General features: G+C 55.0%; 2 protein-coding genes across 2 annotated transcripts; one reads left to right on the top strand and one right to left on the bottom strand.

The window, feature by feature from the left end:
* Window positions 1-2,422: 2,422 nt before the first annotated feature.
* KIF7 (kinesin family member 7) lies at window positions 2,423-13,516 on the bottom strand. The gene is made up of 18 exons (XM_036389918.2): window positions 13,193-13,516; window positions 11,679-11,879; window positions 10,633-11,044; window positions 9,521-10,052; window positions 9,080-9,214; window positions 8,699-8,923; window positions 8,091-8,293; window positions 7,689-7,795; window positions 7,230-7,385; window positions 6,724-6,926; window positions 6,440-6,637; window positions 6,113-6,238; window positions 5,476-5,652; window positions 4,975-5,190; window positions 4,565-4,771; window positions 3,909-4,107; window positions 3,668-3,817; window positions 2,423-3,471 (listed from the first exon to the last, which is right to left on the bottom strand). The coding sequence occupies exons 1-18, from the start codon at window positions 13,491-13,493 to the stop codon at window positions 3,074-3,076; spliced, it is 4,146 nt and encodes a 1,381-aa protein (XP_036245811.1). The 5' UTR covers window positions 13,494-13,516; the 3' UTR covers window positions 2,423-3,073.
* Window positions 13,517-13,625: 109 nt separating this feature from the next.
* LOC118690718 (ras-related and estrogen-regulated growth inhibitor-like protein) lies at window positions 13,626-17,294 on the top strand. The gene is made up of 4 exons (XM_036389617.2): window positions 13,626-14,521; window positions 14,931-14,984; window positions 15,250-15,326; window positions 15,883-17,294. Exons 1-4 carry the CDS (start codon window positions 14,206-14,208, stop codon window positions 16,306-16,308), a joined length of 873 nt encoding a protein of 290 aa, XP_036245510.1. The 5' UTR covers window positions 13,626-14,205; the 3' UTR covers window positions 16,309-17,294.
* Window positions 17,295-17,477: the final 183 nt, after the last annotated feature.

Raw genomic sequence — 17,477 nt, 5'->3', positions numbered from 1 at the left:
ATACTAAATAGATCCCTCTGTTAATTGCTTCCAGTTTGCCACAGCTTAGTGGGAAAATAACAAGCAGATTAATTAATTAGCCAAGTGCCAAGAATACAGAAAAGGGGAAAGATAATTTATCTGGGAACATCTTTGTAGATCATGAATGGTTTGGTGTATCCGCTCCTGGCTACTGCTGGATAAGCAGATGCTGATGGAGTGACTTCATTGTCCTTTTCTGCAAACTTGCAGTAAGCCAGAAAGAATTGGCTGGGTAGGTGTCCTTGAGAAGTAAAACTTGGATGGAATAACTGGATATGACAGTTTCAAGACTACTCTTTACCAAACTGAGTCATGGATTAAATAGTGATTTAGTTGCCTGTGACACATTTGTGTTCTAACCCCATGAAGAGAGCAGGAGCTGTGCTTCAGTGCCTGAGATTTAGCCTACTAGGGGCTAAAATTGTGCATAATATTGGAAGGGCTGAACTTTTCCCTTGGGATAGTGATCTTGGGGAACTCAGACCACTGTGTCTACTGACTGACTGCATAGGAGGTGGAGAGCTGTGGAGATGGTGTAAGGTGATCCTAAAACAAGACATGGGAAACCAGAGGATTGTTAGGTGGCTTTAAGGCTTTGAGGGACTAGATGGGATAGAGTGGAGCTTGTTTCCTGGACACACTCTTTGTTGCAGGAAAGCTGCACCTGCTTCAAAGATGTGGAGTGACACAAGCGTGGAGCTCCAAATCTACTTACTTCCAAGGAGGGTGGATTGTTATTTTTCCTATTGAAGGTCTGTTTTCAACAGCCAGAAATAAAAGTGTCTGAACTTAATCTTGTGTAGCTCAGCCACATACAAAGCCCTCAATAATATCCCCCCCTTACTGTCACACCACTACAGTCAAGGTCAAGGATGTAGGAGATCAGAAGGTGGTTCTTATATCAAATGCTTTTAACTTGGTGTGTAACTCCTTCCATAGTGGCTGTGGTAGCTGTTCTCATTTCAGGCTGAAGCAGTGGCTTGGTTTTTAGTATCAAGTGGTCAAGCACCCCTTTGCCCCAGCCCCTTGCCCTTCTTAAAGCAGATATCTGGGCTTTCACTTCTTGCTCTGCTAGAGTTAAACTTAGTCCCCCTTCCTGAGCTGTCAGTGTTAAGCTGCAGGATTGCATTTAGTCTTTCTTAAATCCAGACTGGAATCTCTCTCAAGAATATGAAAACCCTGCTTAAAGCAGCTTAGAGAAAAGAGAAGAGCAGAACCAGAGTTCCTTTTATCATGGACATTTCAGACAATTCTGCTGCCTGGAGATGTTCTTCTTGTGCCAATTTAATGTAGGAGGCCTTCTAGATGTGGCTAGGACTACTTAAAACAGATATTTAAACATTAGGCCAAAAGTGTGACAGCAGCTGACTTCCCATGCAGTAAGATTTAAACAACTCCTGTCCTACATACCCAGAGTAAATGGTCCTTCTGACAAGTCACCATTTCATAAAACTCAGTCTGCTTTATTAGAAAAGTTATAGTAGAAATGTAAAAAACCCAAAGTTACTACAAAAATCTATGTACAAATTCTGCAGGACTGCAGAGCATCTCCCTCCGAGGCTGCCAGGGCTGAGCAAGCTCTTCAGCTGAGAATTCCACATTGTAAACAAGTTTTTAGTGTTAAGAGGCCTGGAAGCAAAGTGTCTCCTGCTTCACAGTGTTCAAACTGCTGAGGGAGCAGAGCTTCCTGTCAGTGCTGCCTCAGCTGGCAGCAGAATGGAGAATGTAGGCTGGTGCTTCCACACCTTACACACTCATGGCAAAAATCACATCTTTCTCTTCCTCAGACCTCTGAAATGTAACAGGGTTGCAGCCAGGCTGCCTTGTGGGGCAGGAGGGCTCTCAAGCTCAGCTCAGCAATACCCACTGCTCCCTGCCCTGAGTCAGGTGAGCCTTAAGCCTGGCTCTAGAGCGGGTTTTTCCTCACATTTATCATGGCTGGGTGATGAGGCACTAGGCTGACGTTGAGGCTGGCTCTAGAGCGGGTTTTTCCTCACTGGGCTGACATTAAGCCTGGCTCTAGAGTGGGTTTTTCCTCACATCTGTCATGGCTGGGTGATGAGGCACTCGGCTGACATTGAGGCTGGCTCTAGAGTGGGTTTTTCCTCACTGGGCTGACGTTGAGGCTGGCTCTAGAGCGGGTTTTTTCCTCACGTCTATCATGGCTGGGTGATGAGGCACTGGGCTGACATTAAGCCTGGCTCTAGAGTGGGTTTTTCCTCACATCTGTCATGCTGGGTGATGAGGCACTGGGCTGACGTTGAGGCTGGCTCTAGAGCGGGTTTTTCCTCACTGGGCTGACATTGAGGCTGGCTCTAGAGCGAGTTTTTCCTCACGTCTATCATGGCTGGGTGATGAGGCACTGGGCTGACGTTGAGGCTGGCTCTAGAGGTGGCTCTAGAGCGGGTTTTTCCTCACTGGGCTGACATTAAGCCTGGCTCTAGAGCGGGTTTTTCCTCATGTCTGTCATGGCTGGGTGATGAGGCACTGGGCTGATATTAAGCCTGGGTCTAGAGTGGGTTTTTCCTCACTGGGCTGACGTTGAGGCTGGCTCTAGAGCGGGTTTTTCCTCACTGGGCTGACGTTGAGGCTGGCTCTAGAGCGGGTTTTTCCTCACTGGACTGACATTAAGCCTGGCTCTAGAGTGGGTTTTTCCTCATGTCTATCAATCATGGCTGGGTGATGAGGCACTGGGCTGATGTTAAGGCTGGCTCTAGAGTGGGTTTTTCCTCACTGGGCTGACATTAAGCCTGGCTCTAGAGTGGGTTTTTCCTCACATTTATCATGGCTGGGTGATGAGGCACTGGGCTGACGTTGAGGCTGGCTCTAGAGCGGGTTTTTCCTCACTGGGCTGACATTAAGCCTGGCTCTAGAGCGGGTTTTTCCTCACGTCTATCATGGCTGGGTGATGAGGCACTGGGCTGACGTTGAGGCTGGCTCTAGAGTGGGTTTTTCCTCACTGGGCTGACATTGAGGCTGGCTCTAGAGCGGGTTTTTCCTCACGTCTATCATGGCTGGGTGATGAGGCACTGGGCTGACGTTGAGGCTGGCTCTAGAGTGGGTTTTTCCTCACGTCTATCATGGCTGGGTGATGAGGCACTGGGCTGACGTTGAGGCTGGCTCTGCGCAGCTCCCGGCGGGCTTTGGGAGCAGCAGCAGCAGCAGCCAGGCTCCGTGGGGGCAGCAGCTCGTGGGGCTGCCCTGCTCTCAGCAGGGAGTGCTCCGTGTCCCTCTGCCGGGGGTCGCCGGGGCTGTCGCTGGGCAGCGAGGAACGCCTCCATGTCGAGGGCAAAGGGGCGTGCACCAGGTCCCTGCTCTCATCCCTGGCCCGAGGGATCTCTTCAGCGGCAGCTGGAGGCACGGGCTGCTCCCTGAGGCTGAATTCCTCACAGGTGCCAAGCTCAGGGGCAGCTCTGTCCCCAGCCCCATAAATGCTTCTCTCCATCCCTGCTGGGAAAAATTGAGGGTACAGTGAGCAGAGTATCAGGACTTTCATCATCAAAATTAGTGCCTGTACAGCAGTTGCTGAAGGACCTGCACATGCACTGCTCTGGACTGCTCCAAGCTGTCAGTGCCAGTTGTGGGAATTGAGCCTCCGTTTTAACTTGGCAGGAACAGCAAAGCCCGTGCCTGGGTCTCCTCTCACCTTTGGTCTGTCCAGGATGGAGGTTCATGTTACTCAGTCTCTGGTTCAGCTCCTGGTTTGCCCACATGTAACGGCTCAGCTCCTTTTCCAGCACTTGAATCCTCGCCTCGTACTGCAGCTTGCTGCTGGCCAGCCCCTCATCCATGTGCTCTACAAACAAAAACAAGGCTATTTCAGCCTGGGAGCTCTGAGAAAGACAAAAGCAGTAGCACTGCTGCCCATCTGGAGAGCTGGGGGTTACCACGGCTCTGCTGCAGCAGTAACTGCATGTTCTGCTCGTGCTCCTTCTGCTGCAGGGTGAGCTGGCGGTCCATCTCCAGCCGCTGCCGCTCCACGGCCGCCTCCAGCCAGAACACCAGCTGCTGCTGCTCCTCCAGCTGCATCTCCAGCTCTGAGAAGGCAATGTGCTGCCTGTGCTGGTCCTCTCGCAGTGTCACCACCTGGCCAGGGCCCAAGAGCAAGGAACTCTTCAGCTCCTTCATGCCTGGGAAGATTTCCAGCTCCACCGAGCCCCAGTCATGTTAGTTTGGTGGTACAGCCTACAAAGGTTAGTAGTGCTGGGATGTCAGAGCTGCCTTGTGGAGGGAAGAGCAAGGTGTGGCTGCACTGATGTGGCAGAGCCACTGCAGGGATCCATGCATCCTATAACTACTTAGCCCCTCTTCCAGCTAGGGTCACGGTGCTGTGGCTCTGTGGCCTTACTTTACAGGAATATGATGCAAAGAGAAAGCTTGAAACTGAGGAAAACAGCAGTGTGGTCAGGTCATCATTTCTGTTAACAAGTACATTCAAGCTGTGTTATGTTTATTATGTGTTCTGGGTGGCTAATAATGCAATCACTAACAGCCAGTAAGTGAAATACAACTGCCACCAGCACAGAGGGCAGTTGTGTCCCACCTTGTCAAAGTACTTGCAGAGCAGAGCTCGTGTCTCAGAGGAGGAGAGGTAGCTGAGCTTGGCCATGAGGTTCATCTCACACTGCGACAGCAAGCTGGCCGAGGCCCGCAGGACTCGCTGCCTGCACGTGATGGACTCATTCTTGTACTCAATGGCTGCATCCAGAGCCTCAATTGCCTCATCCAGCTGGAACAAGATCCGTTCTTCCTGCCAGGGCAGAGCTGTAGTTACCAGGGAGCAAAGGGTTTGCTCTGTCTCACCCTGCCCTAGCCTTGCTTGTCATGTCAACAGTGCTGGTGAGAGCTGGGACATGCACAGTTTGGGATGTGGGGGAGCATCTGCCAACAACCTCATGCTCAATCTTTACTTCTCTCCTACAGGCTCCTGCTCCCCAGCCCCAGCAGAGGTACCTCTGGGGACAGCAGCGTGCCCTGACGCAGCTTGTTGTCCAGCTCCAGCCTCTGTTTGAGCAGCTGGTCCTTCTCCTGGCGCAGGCTGTTGATCTCCTGGCGGATCTGCTGCTGGTCCTGGGCGCTGCCGTGGCGCAGCTGCCCGTTCTTCTCGCTCAGCTCCTTCTCCAGGTGCTCCAGGCGGCTGGACACGCGCACTATGTCATCTGTCAGGGCCTGCAGCAGAGCATGCTCAAGGGGATCTGCTCCCAAGGCAAGTCAGGCCCTCAGCCCTGTTCTACTCCCTCTCTAGGTCAAGTGACCCCCCCCAGCAGACCAAGGGCTACCAAACCTACCAAACCAACAAGCTCAGACTCTTTCAGAGAGACAAGACTTCCTACCCACTTCCCAACACCCACTCATCCTGGCCTGCAGCCAGACCCAGGATGGCACCCAGGTCTTCCAGCCTCCACCTCTGCTGGAAATCAAGCAAAGGGTTGAGGTGTCACACTCTTATCTTACCTGGCTGGAGCGCAGCCTTTTGCTCTCCAGGCCATTCTTCTCCTGCAGCAGGGCTTCCTTTTTGGCCACAATAGCTTCCCGCTTCCTCAGTTCATCTTCCAGCTCATCCAGGGCCTGGCGCTGCTCGAGAACTTTATCCATCTCCATGTCCAGCCACTTCTTCTGTTCTTCAATTTTCTGATGGAGGGAGAAGCAAAAGGTGTGTGTGCAGACAGCAGCAGCAATGCCCAGGACTGCTGGACTAAAGAGGAGAGGGGTTGAGATCTGAACAAGGGTCCTTATTCCATCTCTGCTAACCCCCACAGCCCAGACTTTTATGGTTTTATCCTTCTAGCTCCTCCAAGAGGCAGAGCTAAACTAAATTCCCAGCTGTCAGGGAGTTCTTAAGAGGGCACATCTCTCACCACCCTTCTGCAAACAGACAAAACTTCTTTACCAATGCTGGGATTTAGATCAGATCCTGTTTCTGGGGTAAGAAAAGATCTTAAGCCCTCTGCTACTAGATGCAAATGACATGGATTGTCCTTCTCAAGGGCAGGATGGGCTCAGGTCTCTGTTTTCAGATGTCTCCCTCAGCTTGCAGTCTGCCAAGCATCCCCACTGAACAGGGAAGCAGAGGCAGGCTTGCTGTCTGTACCTGCTGCTGCTCCAGGCTGATCACAGAACCGTTGCTGCCGCTCCGCCGCTTCCTCTGGAAAGCTGCAATTTCCTCTGTTTTGATGCGCAGGATTTTTTGGTGCTGCTCATGCTTCAGTTCCAGTTCCTGTGTGTGAAAGAGCAGCCCTGAGCATGGAAGGAGTGGGCTGTGTTTGCCCAGGGGCTGAGGAAGAGATTATGTTCTCCTCTAGCTCTTTGGATAGAGCTGTCTCCATGCTCTCCAAGACAACCACGGACCACATCAGAGCCCAGCCAGCATCACCCTCACAAACCCCACAGCAGCACAGCTGCTCCTGCCCTCTCCTACCTTGACTCGGTGCTGTCCCTTGTTCACCTCTGTCTCCAGCCGCCGTTTCTGCTCGCTCTCCTCGCGCAGCCGCCGCTGCAGCTGCCCCTGCTGCCGCCGCATCAGCTGGATGTTCCTCTCCAGCTCCTGCACGCGCTTCTCGCTCTGCGCCGACAGCGACACCAGCCTCTCTGTCGCCTGTTTCTTCTTGCACAGAACCTGCCACGGGGTGAAACCCACCCTTGGCATCTCCTCTCTCTGCAGAGATGCCCCCAGCTCTGCCCTGCTCAGCCTTTCCCCCTCACCTGTGCCTTGCTCCGCACGGCCGCCAGGCGTGTGCGGTACTCCTGCAGCTTGCGCTTCTCCCCAGGGTCCCACAGCTCTTTGGCCTCCAGCTCCTGGAGCTGCTTCTGGCTGTCGCTCAGCTCTGCCCGCACCTGCTCTGCTTCCTGCTCCAGCTCACTGATCTTCTGGCTGTACTGCTTGTTCAGAGCCTGGGCATCCTTGCCTGCAACACAGCCCCCTCTCTCACAGCCAGGATCCTGACCCTTCCTCCCTCTCCCCAAGTATTTTTGGCCACAGAGACTGAATGTTCCCTTTCCCTCAGCCACTGCAGAGAAGGAACAAACCAGTGGGTTGGGTTTCTGTCAGCTGGAGGGATGGAGAAACAAGGCCCTGCTGCTTTTAGGAGAAGAGACTGAGCACAAGCAACACAGGCAGAGAAGATGAGGATGGAAGGAGAGACTAAGCACCACAACTAGGAGGAGGTTTCATGGGAAATGGGTGCATATTCCTGCCAGTAGCTCTGTACCTGTCTTAATGAGCTCCGTGATCAGCTCCTCCTTCATACGGATGTTGATCGCCAGCTCTCGGATCTTCTGCTGTGCTTGCACCAGCCTCCACTCAGAGCCCTTCCCTGGCAGGCGCTCCCGGCAGCCAAGCAGTGACTCCCGCTTCCCATAGACCTCTGGAACACAGATTCCCAGGTCAGGAAAGTCCTATCTTAGCAGATGGGCGACAGAAGGACAATCTGATCTTGGATCTGTAGGCAGAGTCTGGCACAGCATTGCCCAGAGTCACCTGAAGGTTCTACCATAACATACACCCTTGCCAGACCCTAAGAGTTCAAGTTTCTCCCTAACAAAAGCAGCTGGCTTCCATTTTTGCTCCATTTTTGTCCTCTGGGCACATCCAGGTGGGACACCAAGATCTCCCAGTGAAGCACCACCAGCCCATGGAAGATTGTCAACAACCTACGGTTGCTACTTGCCTTTTGACAGCTCCAGCTGCTCCTCCAGAATTGAGTGGGCATTGCCTCCACTTGGCTCCTCACTCAACTTGAAAATCTCTTTCTTGCTCCAATTTTGGATCCCATTTCTAGAAGGAGAAGCAAATTAATCAGTTTGGTCTGGGTACTCCTAAAGCTGTTCCCAGTAAGGACCCTCATGATCCACAGGCTTCAGAAGGAGATGGAAACAACAGGTGTGGTCAGGAATGATGGTAATGAGCTCCCCATGGAGCAGTAAGGTGTATCAGCAGCATCACTGACCCCACAGGCAGCATTTGCCCTACATCAGACTCGAGAGCTGAGCTGCAGAGGTGGGGCAGCCAGGTCACAGCCAGGGACAGGGACATGGCACAGGGACAGCTGGCTGGGACAGCCCCAACTCACCGGCACTGGGACAGGGACCGTTTCTGTTCCCATTCCTCCATCTCCTCTCCTGAGGACAGTTCTGATGGCTTCTCTGAGTCCTGGCTGAGCTCCCTCCTCAGCACCACCTCTCTGACCTCAGGATCACCAGCTGGGTGCTGTGCATGGTTCGGGTGCCAGCCTGCCAGTTCCTCTTTCTGCAAGGAGGAGCTGCTGCTGAGCTTCTGGGCACAGAATTGGAAAGAGAGGAAACAAGCTGTGTGAGAGCCAGTGTTGGAAAAAGCAGCTCCCAGCTGAACATCACTGCTAGACATAAAAGCAACAAAATGGATTGAGTGTATTTTCAGGAGAACCGGTGTATTGCCAGACCCAGCTGCCTGTGCTTCTTCTGCTCAAACACTGAACAATTCTGGGACTCACCCACAACATGAAAGCAAAAGCCTCAGTTTTGAAACTGGGCTGTTTTTGCCAGAGTTGTAAAACTCTGGATTTGAACACTGAGCACAGTCCTCTGAACTACACCTCTGATAAAGGATCACATTGAACAGCAGGGCAGAAGCTCTCCTACAGTGGAGAGCAGCCAAGTGAAGAGGCAGCAGTTCTTCAGTGGCACAGCCTTATGCCCTCACCTTCTTGCAGAGAGCTCTTCCACTCTGCTCAGGAAGCAGCCCTGAGGGAACCCCACCAAAGCCATGGGATGGGGCAGCATCCAGTGGGGCTGTGTGAGGTCTCTGGCTGGCAGTGACCAGGTGAAGATTTTCCAGCAGTCCTGGCACACACAGGTTTGGCATTGCCATCTCCAAGCGCACGTGCAGCTCTGAGATCTTATCCTGCTGCTCCTGCAGTTTGTCACTCTAGGAAACAATGAGGAAACAATGAGAAAAATGTGGTTACATACATGTTGATCTGAGACCCACTGCAGAAGAACCTGAAAGTTGGGCTGAGCACCCCTGGGCAGGAAGGAGAGGAGTGGGACAGGTCCCGACAAAGAGAGCAGAGCCCAGAAATACCTGCAGCTTATACTGTTCCATAGCATCCTCCAGGGCAGCCAGGAAATCACGGTTCTCCTCCTCCAGGCGTTCCACTTGCCTCTGTAACTTGGCCACCTGCTCATCTTTGATGGACTCACACTTCTCAGTGCTCACCTGCTCTCCAAAATAAAAGAGAGGCAGCCTCAGCATTTGTCCTTCTCTTCCTATCTCTGCAAGGACTCAACAGCTCTGCAGACCCAGATTCTTCCTATGTAATAAATCTCTCAGCTGCAGCTGAGAGTCCTAGTCCTAGTTTTTCCCTGCCTGCTGTGAGGACCATGTCCTTCTGCCTCCCTAGAGCCTCTTGGACAGGTTACTTCTCCTCCCCTCCCTCTCCTGACCCTTCCATCATGCTATGCTGGGGCTGCTGTGGCCACGAGATGAACCCCACCTCAGAGAGCTCTAACACCCCACTATCACCTGGCCTTTTGCCACTTTTGACCCTTGTGCCTCCTGTCCCTGGTCCTCCATGGAGGTGCTCTCAATGCCGCTGTCCAGGCCGGCCGAGGTCAGCTCGCTCCTCTGGCTCTCCACGGCGCACAGCCACTCCTTGACGCGCAGGATCTGCTCCAGGCTGAGGTTGCTGTCCTCCTGGAGCTCGGAGAGCAGGCGGTGCGCGGCGTCGGTGCAGGTGCGGTAATGGGCGCACTCGGCCTGCAGCCGGGCCGTGGCGTCGGGCGCGCCGCGCTTGGCGCTGCCCGAGCGGTGGATGGTGCGCGTCTCCGAGCGCTGCCGCTGCTCCAGCGCCTTCTGCAGGCTCTTGATCTGCAGGTGCAGCTCCTCGATGTGCTCCGTCTCCCTGCGGCAGTTCACCACCGCCTTGTTCTGGATGTTCTGAGCCCGGCTGGCGTAGTTCAGCGTGTTGAGGCTCTCGTCGAAGTCAGAGGATGAGGGGCTGATGCAGGCTATCATCACGGTCTGGGCGTTCCCCCCCAGGGAGTCTTTCAGGATCCTAAGGAAGAGCACAGGGATTAAAATGGCAGAAATACAAAGGAAACAGAAGGTTTTCAACACAGGAAACAGAAGGTTTTCAACCCTTTTCAGAGGTTGAGCCCAAGGAAAATAATGTCCTTGCTCTGTAGCTGGTTTGGCATCAGTGAGGTGAACGGAATCATTAAGCAGAGGATTAACAGTTTGCACCACGGCAAGTCTCCATCCAAATAACTCCTGAAGCTGGGAGCTCCCTGACTCTGTGATCACTGCTACGTATGTGCTGCCAGGGGTCCTGCTGGAGATTGCAAAGGCCACGTGCTCAAGCTAAGAACTAACTGTGGACCATTAAACAAGCCTACTGGGAGTATTTTTTATTCCCTAACTGGCAAGAAGAGCAGGATAACCCACAGCAACACCTCATCTCAGCTTTAGCAGCATAACTCATGCAAGCCTCACTGTCTGTAACACTGCAACGACCTAGGCCTGCATTCCTATCCTGGCCTCATTGCTCCTCGAGATTCCCTACATGATGACCTGCAGAGAGGTCAGACCTGTAAGCTGAGCCCATGAGACGTGCGGGGTCCTGCTCCCAGTGGTACCTGGTGATTTTGGAGTCCCTGTATGGGATGTGGGTGGTCTTTCTCCGAGGATCTCCCAAGGCACTGATGACGTTGCCCAAGGCCAGGAGGCCACAGTTGATCTGGATACTCTCCTTCAGCCTCTCCCCTGTGTTTCCCGTCTTCACAATCCGCTCTGAGCCCGCCAGGTCCACGAAGTGGAACTTGGAGACCAGGACCTGTCCGGCGGCAGGCACGGCAGGGGGCTGGCGGTGCAGGGGCAGGCGGCCGGCGCCGCGCCGCTGCTCCATGGTCACCGTGAAGATGGTGTGCGAGCGGCTCGACTGCCTGTTGATGTGCGTGGCTCCCGTGTGCTTGGCTGTGTTCCCCATCTCCAGCAGGCTCAGCACCTCGTCCAGCCCTTCCACTTCTGACTCCTTCACCCCGCAGAGCACTGCAAAGCAAAGGCAGCTGTGGGTGGGTATTGGAAAAGCAGGAGACCCCCGTCGAAGGGAAGAATGATGCATCTGACTCCACTGACATCAGAAGGCTAATTAATTACTTTATTATACTGTATTATTCTATTACACTATATTACACTACATCTAAACTGAAACTGCACAAGCACTCAACTCAACTGAACAAAGTCTTGTGACTGTCTCCTGACCGACAGTCAGGACACATGCTTGGCCCTGATAGGCCAAGGAAACAAAACACCATCACTCTGGGTAAACAATCTCCACACTGCATTCTACTTTGGCACAACACAGGAGCAGCCAATGAGATAAGAATTGTTTTGATCATTCTTTTCTCTGCTCCTCTCACTGCTCCTCTCAGATTCAGAGAATGTGAATCCCACAGCTGGGAGGGATAGGCTGCCCGAGGACGCAGCTCCTCTGCACAGCCTGGTGCTGTCACCCTGCCTGTACTGGGCTTGGCCCAGACCAGCTTTCCAGATTAAGCACAGCAAACTGCTGCAGGAGACAAGGGGATGGAGGGGGAAGACCTGGCTCTGCCTTCATGGACAGATAACCCAGCTCTGGCCTCCAACATGAGGAGAAAAAGAGCCTGTGCACAGGCACACATACCAATGTTCCCCTTGTCATCCTCCCGGATCTGGATGTCTTTGCTGGCTGTATCCACCTGCAGCAAGTCCCGGAACTCCTCCTTGTACACTTCCAGGTAGGACACTCGGACCGTGTAGTCGATCAGGTCATTCTCATCGATGAGCCTGAAGGTCTCAGCCATGGCTCGTGGGATGATGCCCTGCTCATCCTCATTGATGGAAGCTAGCAAAGAGAGACACACACCCGTGGAGCATCCAGGGAGCCCATGCTGGCTGGGGACAGAGCTGAGGTCAGAAGCCTGCCTGCAACACACGTCAGCTGGAAAGGAGCAGCCTCACAACTGTCCCACAGCTCAGCCCTCGCAGCCTGGGTTAAACATGCCACGAGACCTCTGGGCAAATCCTACCCCACTGCTCTGCTGGATTCCAGCAAAGCTGCGTGGTTCCAGCCCTTCCTCAAGAAGGAAAAAGCACCTCGGCATTTCAGTGAGTATCAGACACCATGCCTGCAGCTGCAGTGTGCTGTCCTTTGAAGCCAGCATGACTCCACAACTTTTCCCAACTGCGAGAAGCTTTTCTTTTTCTTTTTTTTTTTTTTTTTTGTGCTTGTAGCTTGCTTGTATCTGGCCACAGCACTCTACTGAATTTTAAATGTTTTTCTTTTTGTCTCCAACAGCCATGTAAAATGGCAATTCTCAAATTTGGTGCAATGATAGCCTGAACTGGGAGACTGAAAACAGATGTACGTTAAAAGTATGAAACAATTTAGAGTTTACAAATTATGCAATTAACTAAAGATGACTGAAATGTTTACAGCACATCCTCTGTTAGAAATCACAATGCCATTAAGCCAGAATGAAAAAGTTGTCTTTTTCTTCATTTCCTCCATATAAAGAAACAAACAGGATTAACACTTGCAAACCTCCCTGTCCTTCAGGTTTATTTCAGGACCTAGGACTATCACCACCACCTCCAGAGCTGGTGGAGGACCAGATCCTGCCACTTGTCCTGCAGTGAAAGAGGAGAAACCTAGACACTGTGATCTCAAGGGTGTGGAGACACACCTCTGGGGGGTGGCTACAGCAACATAGGTAGGGGGAAAGGAAAGGCTGCTGAGGGTGGGTTGGTGGGGGGAGGCTGGCTTGAGCTGGAGGGGCTGGCAGGGTGGAAGGGCTGTTTGGGAGTGAAACTGGAAGTGATGGAGACGATGATGATGCAGTTGGGTTTGGGTAAAGCAAGGATGCTGGCTGAGCAGGGATGCTGGCAGGACAGGGATGCTGGAGGAGCAGGGATGCTGGAGAAGCAGGGATGGTGGTGGGACAAGGATGCTGGTGGAGTAAGGATGCTGATGGAGCTAGGATGCTGGTGGAGCAAGGATGCTGGCGGGACAGGGATGCTGGTGGAGCAGGGATGCTGTTGGAGCAGGGATGCTGGTGGAGCAGGGATGCTGTCGGATCAGGGATGCTGGTGGAGCAGGGATGCTGTCGGAGCAGGGATGCTGGCAGGCACGGAGCCGCCGGTCCCGGCGAGACTCACCGACGCTGGCCTCCCCGATGGTGTAGGTCTTGCCGGAGCCGGTCTGTCCGTAGGCGAAGACGGTGGCGTTGAAGCCGCGGAAGAAGGCGCGCAGCAGCGGCTGGACGCAGGCCCGGTACACGGCCGCCTGCCCCGCCGCCTCGGGCAGCACGGCGGCGAAGCGGAACCGGCGGCGGCCCAGCTCCACCTCGCCGGTGGCGGCATCGCTCCGCAGGCAGGGCCGGTGTCCCCGCAGCGCCTCCCGGGGCAGCAGCGGCCGCACCCGCACCGCCACCCGCACCACCGCCGCCTCCGCCGCCATGGCCGCGCCCGGCGCGCCGCGATGGCGTCAGCGGCTCCTCCCGGCGGGCCGGGCAGGGCAGGGAGGAGGATGCGGGCCCGGGAGGGGATGCAGTCGGTCGGGAGGATGCGGAGGGTCGGGGAGGGAGGACGATGCGCTCGGTCGGGAACGGAGGATGCGGTCGGTCGGGAACGGAGGATGCGGCCGGTCCTCGCCGCACGCCGGGGAGAGCAGCCGGGGGGAGCGGGAGACGCCCGCGGCTGCAGGAGTTGCGCGGCGGCTCCCCGGTACTCCAGAGAAGCTCCATCACTCTTGGGATGTTTCATCACTCACTCACTCGCAGGGGATTCCGTCCCTCGTGAGATGCTTCGTCACATGCGAGGCAGCGCTCCGTTAATCGTGAAGTGTTCCATCGCTGGTGAAATAAAGTTCGGCCACCCTATGAGATGCTCCGCCAGCCGCACGGGACTCTCATCAGCCGCTTCATCCCTGACGAGACAGCCCAGCAGCGGTGACACTCCCGGTGACATTCCCACGATCACTGTGGGGAAGGGACAAGGGGCTGCGCGGCCCTGCCGAGGCACAAAGTGCTTTGGGGTGGGGGCGTGGGTCCCTCCTGGGATGCGGTTTGGGAGCAGCTGGTGCCGACAGCTGGTGCTTCCCGGCCGCCCGCCGCGCTGGGGGCTGGCAGGGCCGGCTCAGCCACTGACGTATGTTCAGGACACTCTGAGCGATGACAAAGTTTTTCATCCGGCTGCCTGCAGTTCCCTGTGCACCGCCCCTGCGGCTGCGGGGAGGGGTATGGGCCTCGTGGGTCCCCCGGGTGCCGTGGGAAGCGCTGGGCTGTCGGCTGTGCCGAGCCGGGCTGTACACACGGCTGGGACCGTGCGAGGGCTCGGCCACGCTCGGCATGGGGCTCCGGCTCCCGCTGCGCCGCAGCACCAGCTTCACCCCCGACCACCCTGCCCTCATGGAGGTGCCTGGCCCCGCTGCCCTGAAGATGGAAGCAAACGTCCTTGTCATGGGAGCAGACAACGTAGGGAAATCAGGTGAGAACTGACCGTGAACTGTAGCTGGCTGAAAACTGCAGCAGTGTTTGGAGGAACAGTAGCAGGGAGCAGCCCATGGAGTGAATTGGTGAGGTGGGGCTGAGCCCTGGGGTGCAGCTGTGATTCAAGGTGGGGAAGCTGAGCACAACCTCGTAGCCAGCCGGGGAATGGCAAGGGAAGGTATTTTCCACTGAGCTGCAGTTTGCTGATGCTCCGGATCGTGCAGATGCTTTGGTTCCTGCTGTGCCTCTGCTGCACTCACAGACCTGCTGGTGGCTGGGGAGACTCAGAGGTCGTTGCTGCTGGTAGGAGTTTACAAGGGCATGGTGCCTGACTCTGCTCTGGATTTAGAAAGGAGAATCCTCCAGGTTTGGGGTTATTCTGATGATTCCTGTCCTTCCGCCTGCAGCTCTGACCGTGCGTTTCCTGACCCGGCGCTTTATTGGAGAGTACGGAGACATGGGTGAGTGCCAGGCCAGGCCAGGCCAGTTCTCAGCAGGGACTGGGATCCAGAGACAACCCTGCTTTTCTGCCTGTGGGATTTCATTGCAGCCCATCCTCTCCTGCCTTTCTCCAGAGCATCTGCCTGCTCCCAGGGGCTCAGTGTTGTATTTGTTCAGTGACCCATCTCTTTGCTCCAGAGCTGCTTCTCTGGGTTGCGAAAGGTCCAGGGTGGCAGCTGGTGACACCATGAAGATGACGATTTTTCTTTCTTTTTGGGGGCACAGAATTCATCTACAGCCACAACCTGACTGTGGATGGCCGAGAGATTCTCTTACACATCTGGGACGTCCCCAATTCCCAGGTGAGAGAGCTCCACTCCTAGCACCCCTTTCTACCCCAGGGAAAAAAAACCCCTTTACTGGAAGTTACCTATGGGGAACCACAGGCTGGGAGGTCCAGTTGAGCAAGAGTTTCAAATCAGTGGGTTCATAAGTGACTGAACTCTTCTCAGCTGCCAAGCACAGGACAGCAATGCTGCTGACAGGGTAGCAATAGTTACCATTGCCCATGGCCCTCTGGCTGAGGACACTGGAGCTGAAGCACTGATGGGAGTACAGGACTGTGGTAAAGAAAGAGAGGTGCTGCTCTGAGGTCCCCACAGTGTTATCACCTACAGCTTGCAGTGCTTGGCAGCTGGGTGAGGGTTAGGATTAGGGTGTGATGCTGAAAGCTGAATCGTCCCCCCTTGGTTAGTTCTGCCAGGTGCTGCTCTGCCCTCCTTGGTACTCCTCTTTCTGCCCTTTTGCTGTTCTCTAGCTGTCCCTGTCCTGACAGGCTCAGGATTGCCCTCTTCCATCAGGCAGGCCTGGAGGGAGGGAGCCCAATAAAACAACCCTTCCTTTTCTCTTTCCCCACAGGAGCAGGCAGAGGATGGCTCCTCAGAGGAGAAGCGAATCCAGTGGGCAGACAGCTTTGTCCTGGTCTACAGTATCTGTGACCGTGCCAGCTTCAACATCCTGCCCCTCAAAGTGCAGTTCATCAAGGCTGCCAAGGAGGGGCAGAGCCAGGAGAAGGTGCCCATTGTCATTGTGGGCAACAAGCGGGACCTGCACCACCAGCGGGTGGTGTCCAGCGAGGAGGGCCGGCTCCTGGCCCTCTCTTTAGACTGCGGTTTCTATGAGGTCTCTGCCGCTGAGGCTTATCACGGGGCCCTCATGGTCTTCCATGGACTGGCCAAGCTCATCCCAGACACCAAGCTGGCCATGAAGAAGGGCACAGGGATCCGGGGCATCGTCAAGACCATGTCGGCTGTGTTTGCCCGAAAGCGAACAGACTCCCTCTGAGCTCCTGCACGGCTGTTGCTGCTCTCTGTGCTGCCCAGCTGGGCCAGGCCTCCTCGCTGAGTGCCCATGGACATGGTGTGTGGCTTTCCATAAGTATGACAGTTCCTTGCTGTCCTCCTCGTGTCAAGGGTCTGCGTGTCCTGCCTCGCACAGCCAGTGCAGCTGAGGACTGTAGTGGGTTCCTCTTGGCTCTGCCGTGGGACAGTCTCATCTCTTTGCTCTACCAGCTCTTTAGGTGCCTCCTGCTTTCTCCTTCCATCCTCCAACACTGGAAACCACGGGGGGGATTTTGCCAAAGCTCCAGGCAGCAGCATCCCTGGCTCCTGTAGCAGGAGCTGCCCAGGCTGTCAGCAATTAGGGAGAACATCCTGCTCTTGTACAGCACATGACTCTCTGTCTCTCCACTCCTACTCTGGGATCCTTATTCCTGTTTAACCCTCATCAGGATCCTCTTCAGTAACCCTGGAGCACCCATGAGCTGGAGAGGTGGGGCTTTCTGCACTGGGGAGGCACTGGCAGTTCCCGCGTGTGTATCAGAGCCCAGGGCACCGGCGATCCTGGAGAATTTGGTGAGGGCTGGTGCCTCCCATCCCCCGTGCCGTGCTTTTGAACAGCCGTGCTCACAGCCCTCTCCCCCACAGCCTTTCAGCCATCCCAGCCGTTTGTTTCTCTTGTGCGGGCGGGCGCTGTACAGGCTGTGCCTGGGAAAAGCCAAGCGCGGGGCTCGTTCCCAGGATGGGAATTGCACCGCGAGCCTTCCCAAGCCACTCCTTCTGTAGGGCTGCCTGTCCCCGGGGAGGAAAGGAGCTGGGGAAAGGGGCTCGCTGACCCCTCTGCTGCTGGGAGGCTTTTCCCTGCCTCTCCCAAACCCTTCTCTTTGTGCCCTGGGAAAGCAGTGTATTGGGAGAGGGTTTGTGCGTGCTGTAAGGACACTGATTTCTCTGCTGTGTTCTTCTAGAAATGCAATAAATTGTCTTTGGCAGGAAGTCCCGGCTCCTTGGAGCTGTGAATTTGTACTTGGGGCATGGGAAGAGACACGTACTGTGCTGGGCACGAGCACCCACTCTCCCAGTGGCAGCTACCCACAGGGAATGTAACAGGATGTTTCCTGCACCCATTCCCTTGGCCCTGAGTTGGGGGTCTCACCCCACCGCGTTCCCTTGGTTTGG

This window comes from Molothrus ater, chromosome 13, assembly GCF_012460135.2.
Source record: "Molothrus ater isolate BHLD 08-10-18 breed brown headed cowbird chromosome 13, BPBGC_Mater_1.1, whole genome shotgun sequence".
NCBI lineage: Eukaryota > Metazoa > Chordata > Aves > Passeriformes > Icteridae > Molothrus > Molothrus ater.
The sequence above is the reverse complement of the archived record's forward strand: the minus strand, read 5'-3'. Positions and strand labels throughout refer to the sequence as shown.

Coding starts and splice junctions, on each gene's coding strand:
- KIF7 (XM_036389918.2), bottom strand. CDS start 13,493: ATGGCGGCGGAGGCGGCGGTGGTGCGGGTGGCGGTGCGGGTGCGGCCG. Junction 6,239..6,439: donor AGGGACAGCACCGAGTCAAG/GTAGGAGAGGGC, acceptor TTTCACACACAG/GAACTGGAACTGAAGCATGA. Junction 4,772..4,974: donor GCACGCTGCTGTCCCCAGAG/GTACCTCTGCTG, acceptor CTGCCCTGGCAG/GAAGAACGGATCTTGTTCCA.
- LOC118690718 (XM_036389617.2), top strand. CDS start 14,206: ATGACAAAGTTTTTCATCCGGCTGCCTGCAGTTCCCTGTGCACCGCCC. Junction 14,522..14,930: donor AGACAACGTAGGGAAATCAG/GTGAGAACTGAC, acceptor TTCCGCCTGCAG/CTCTGACCGTGCGTTTCCTG. Junction 14,985..15,249: donor TGGAGAGTACGGAGACATGG/GTGAGTGCCAGG, acceptor TTGGGGGCACAG/AATTCATCTACAGCCACAAC.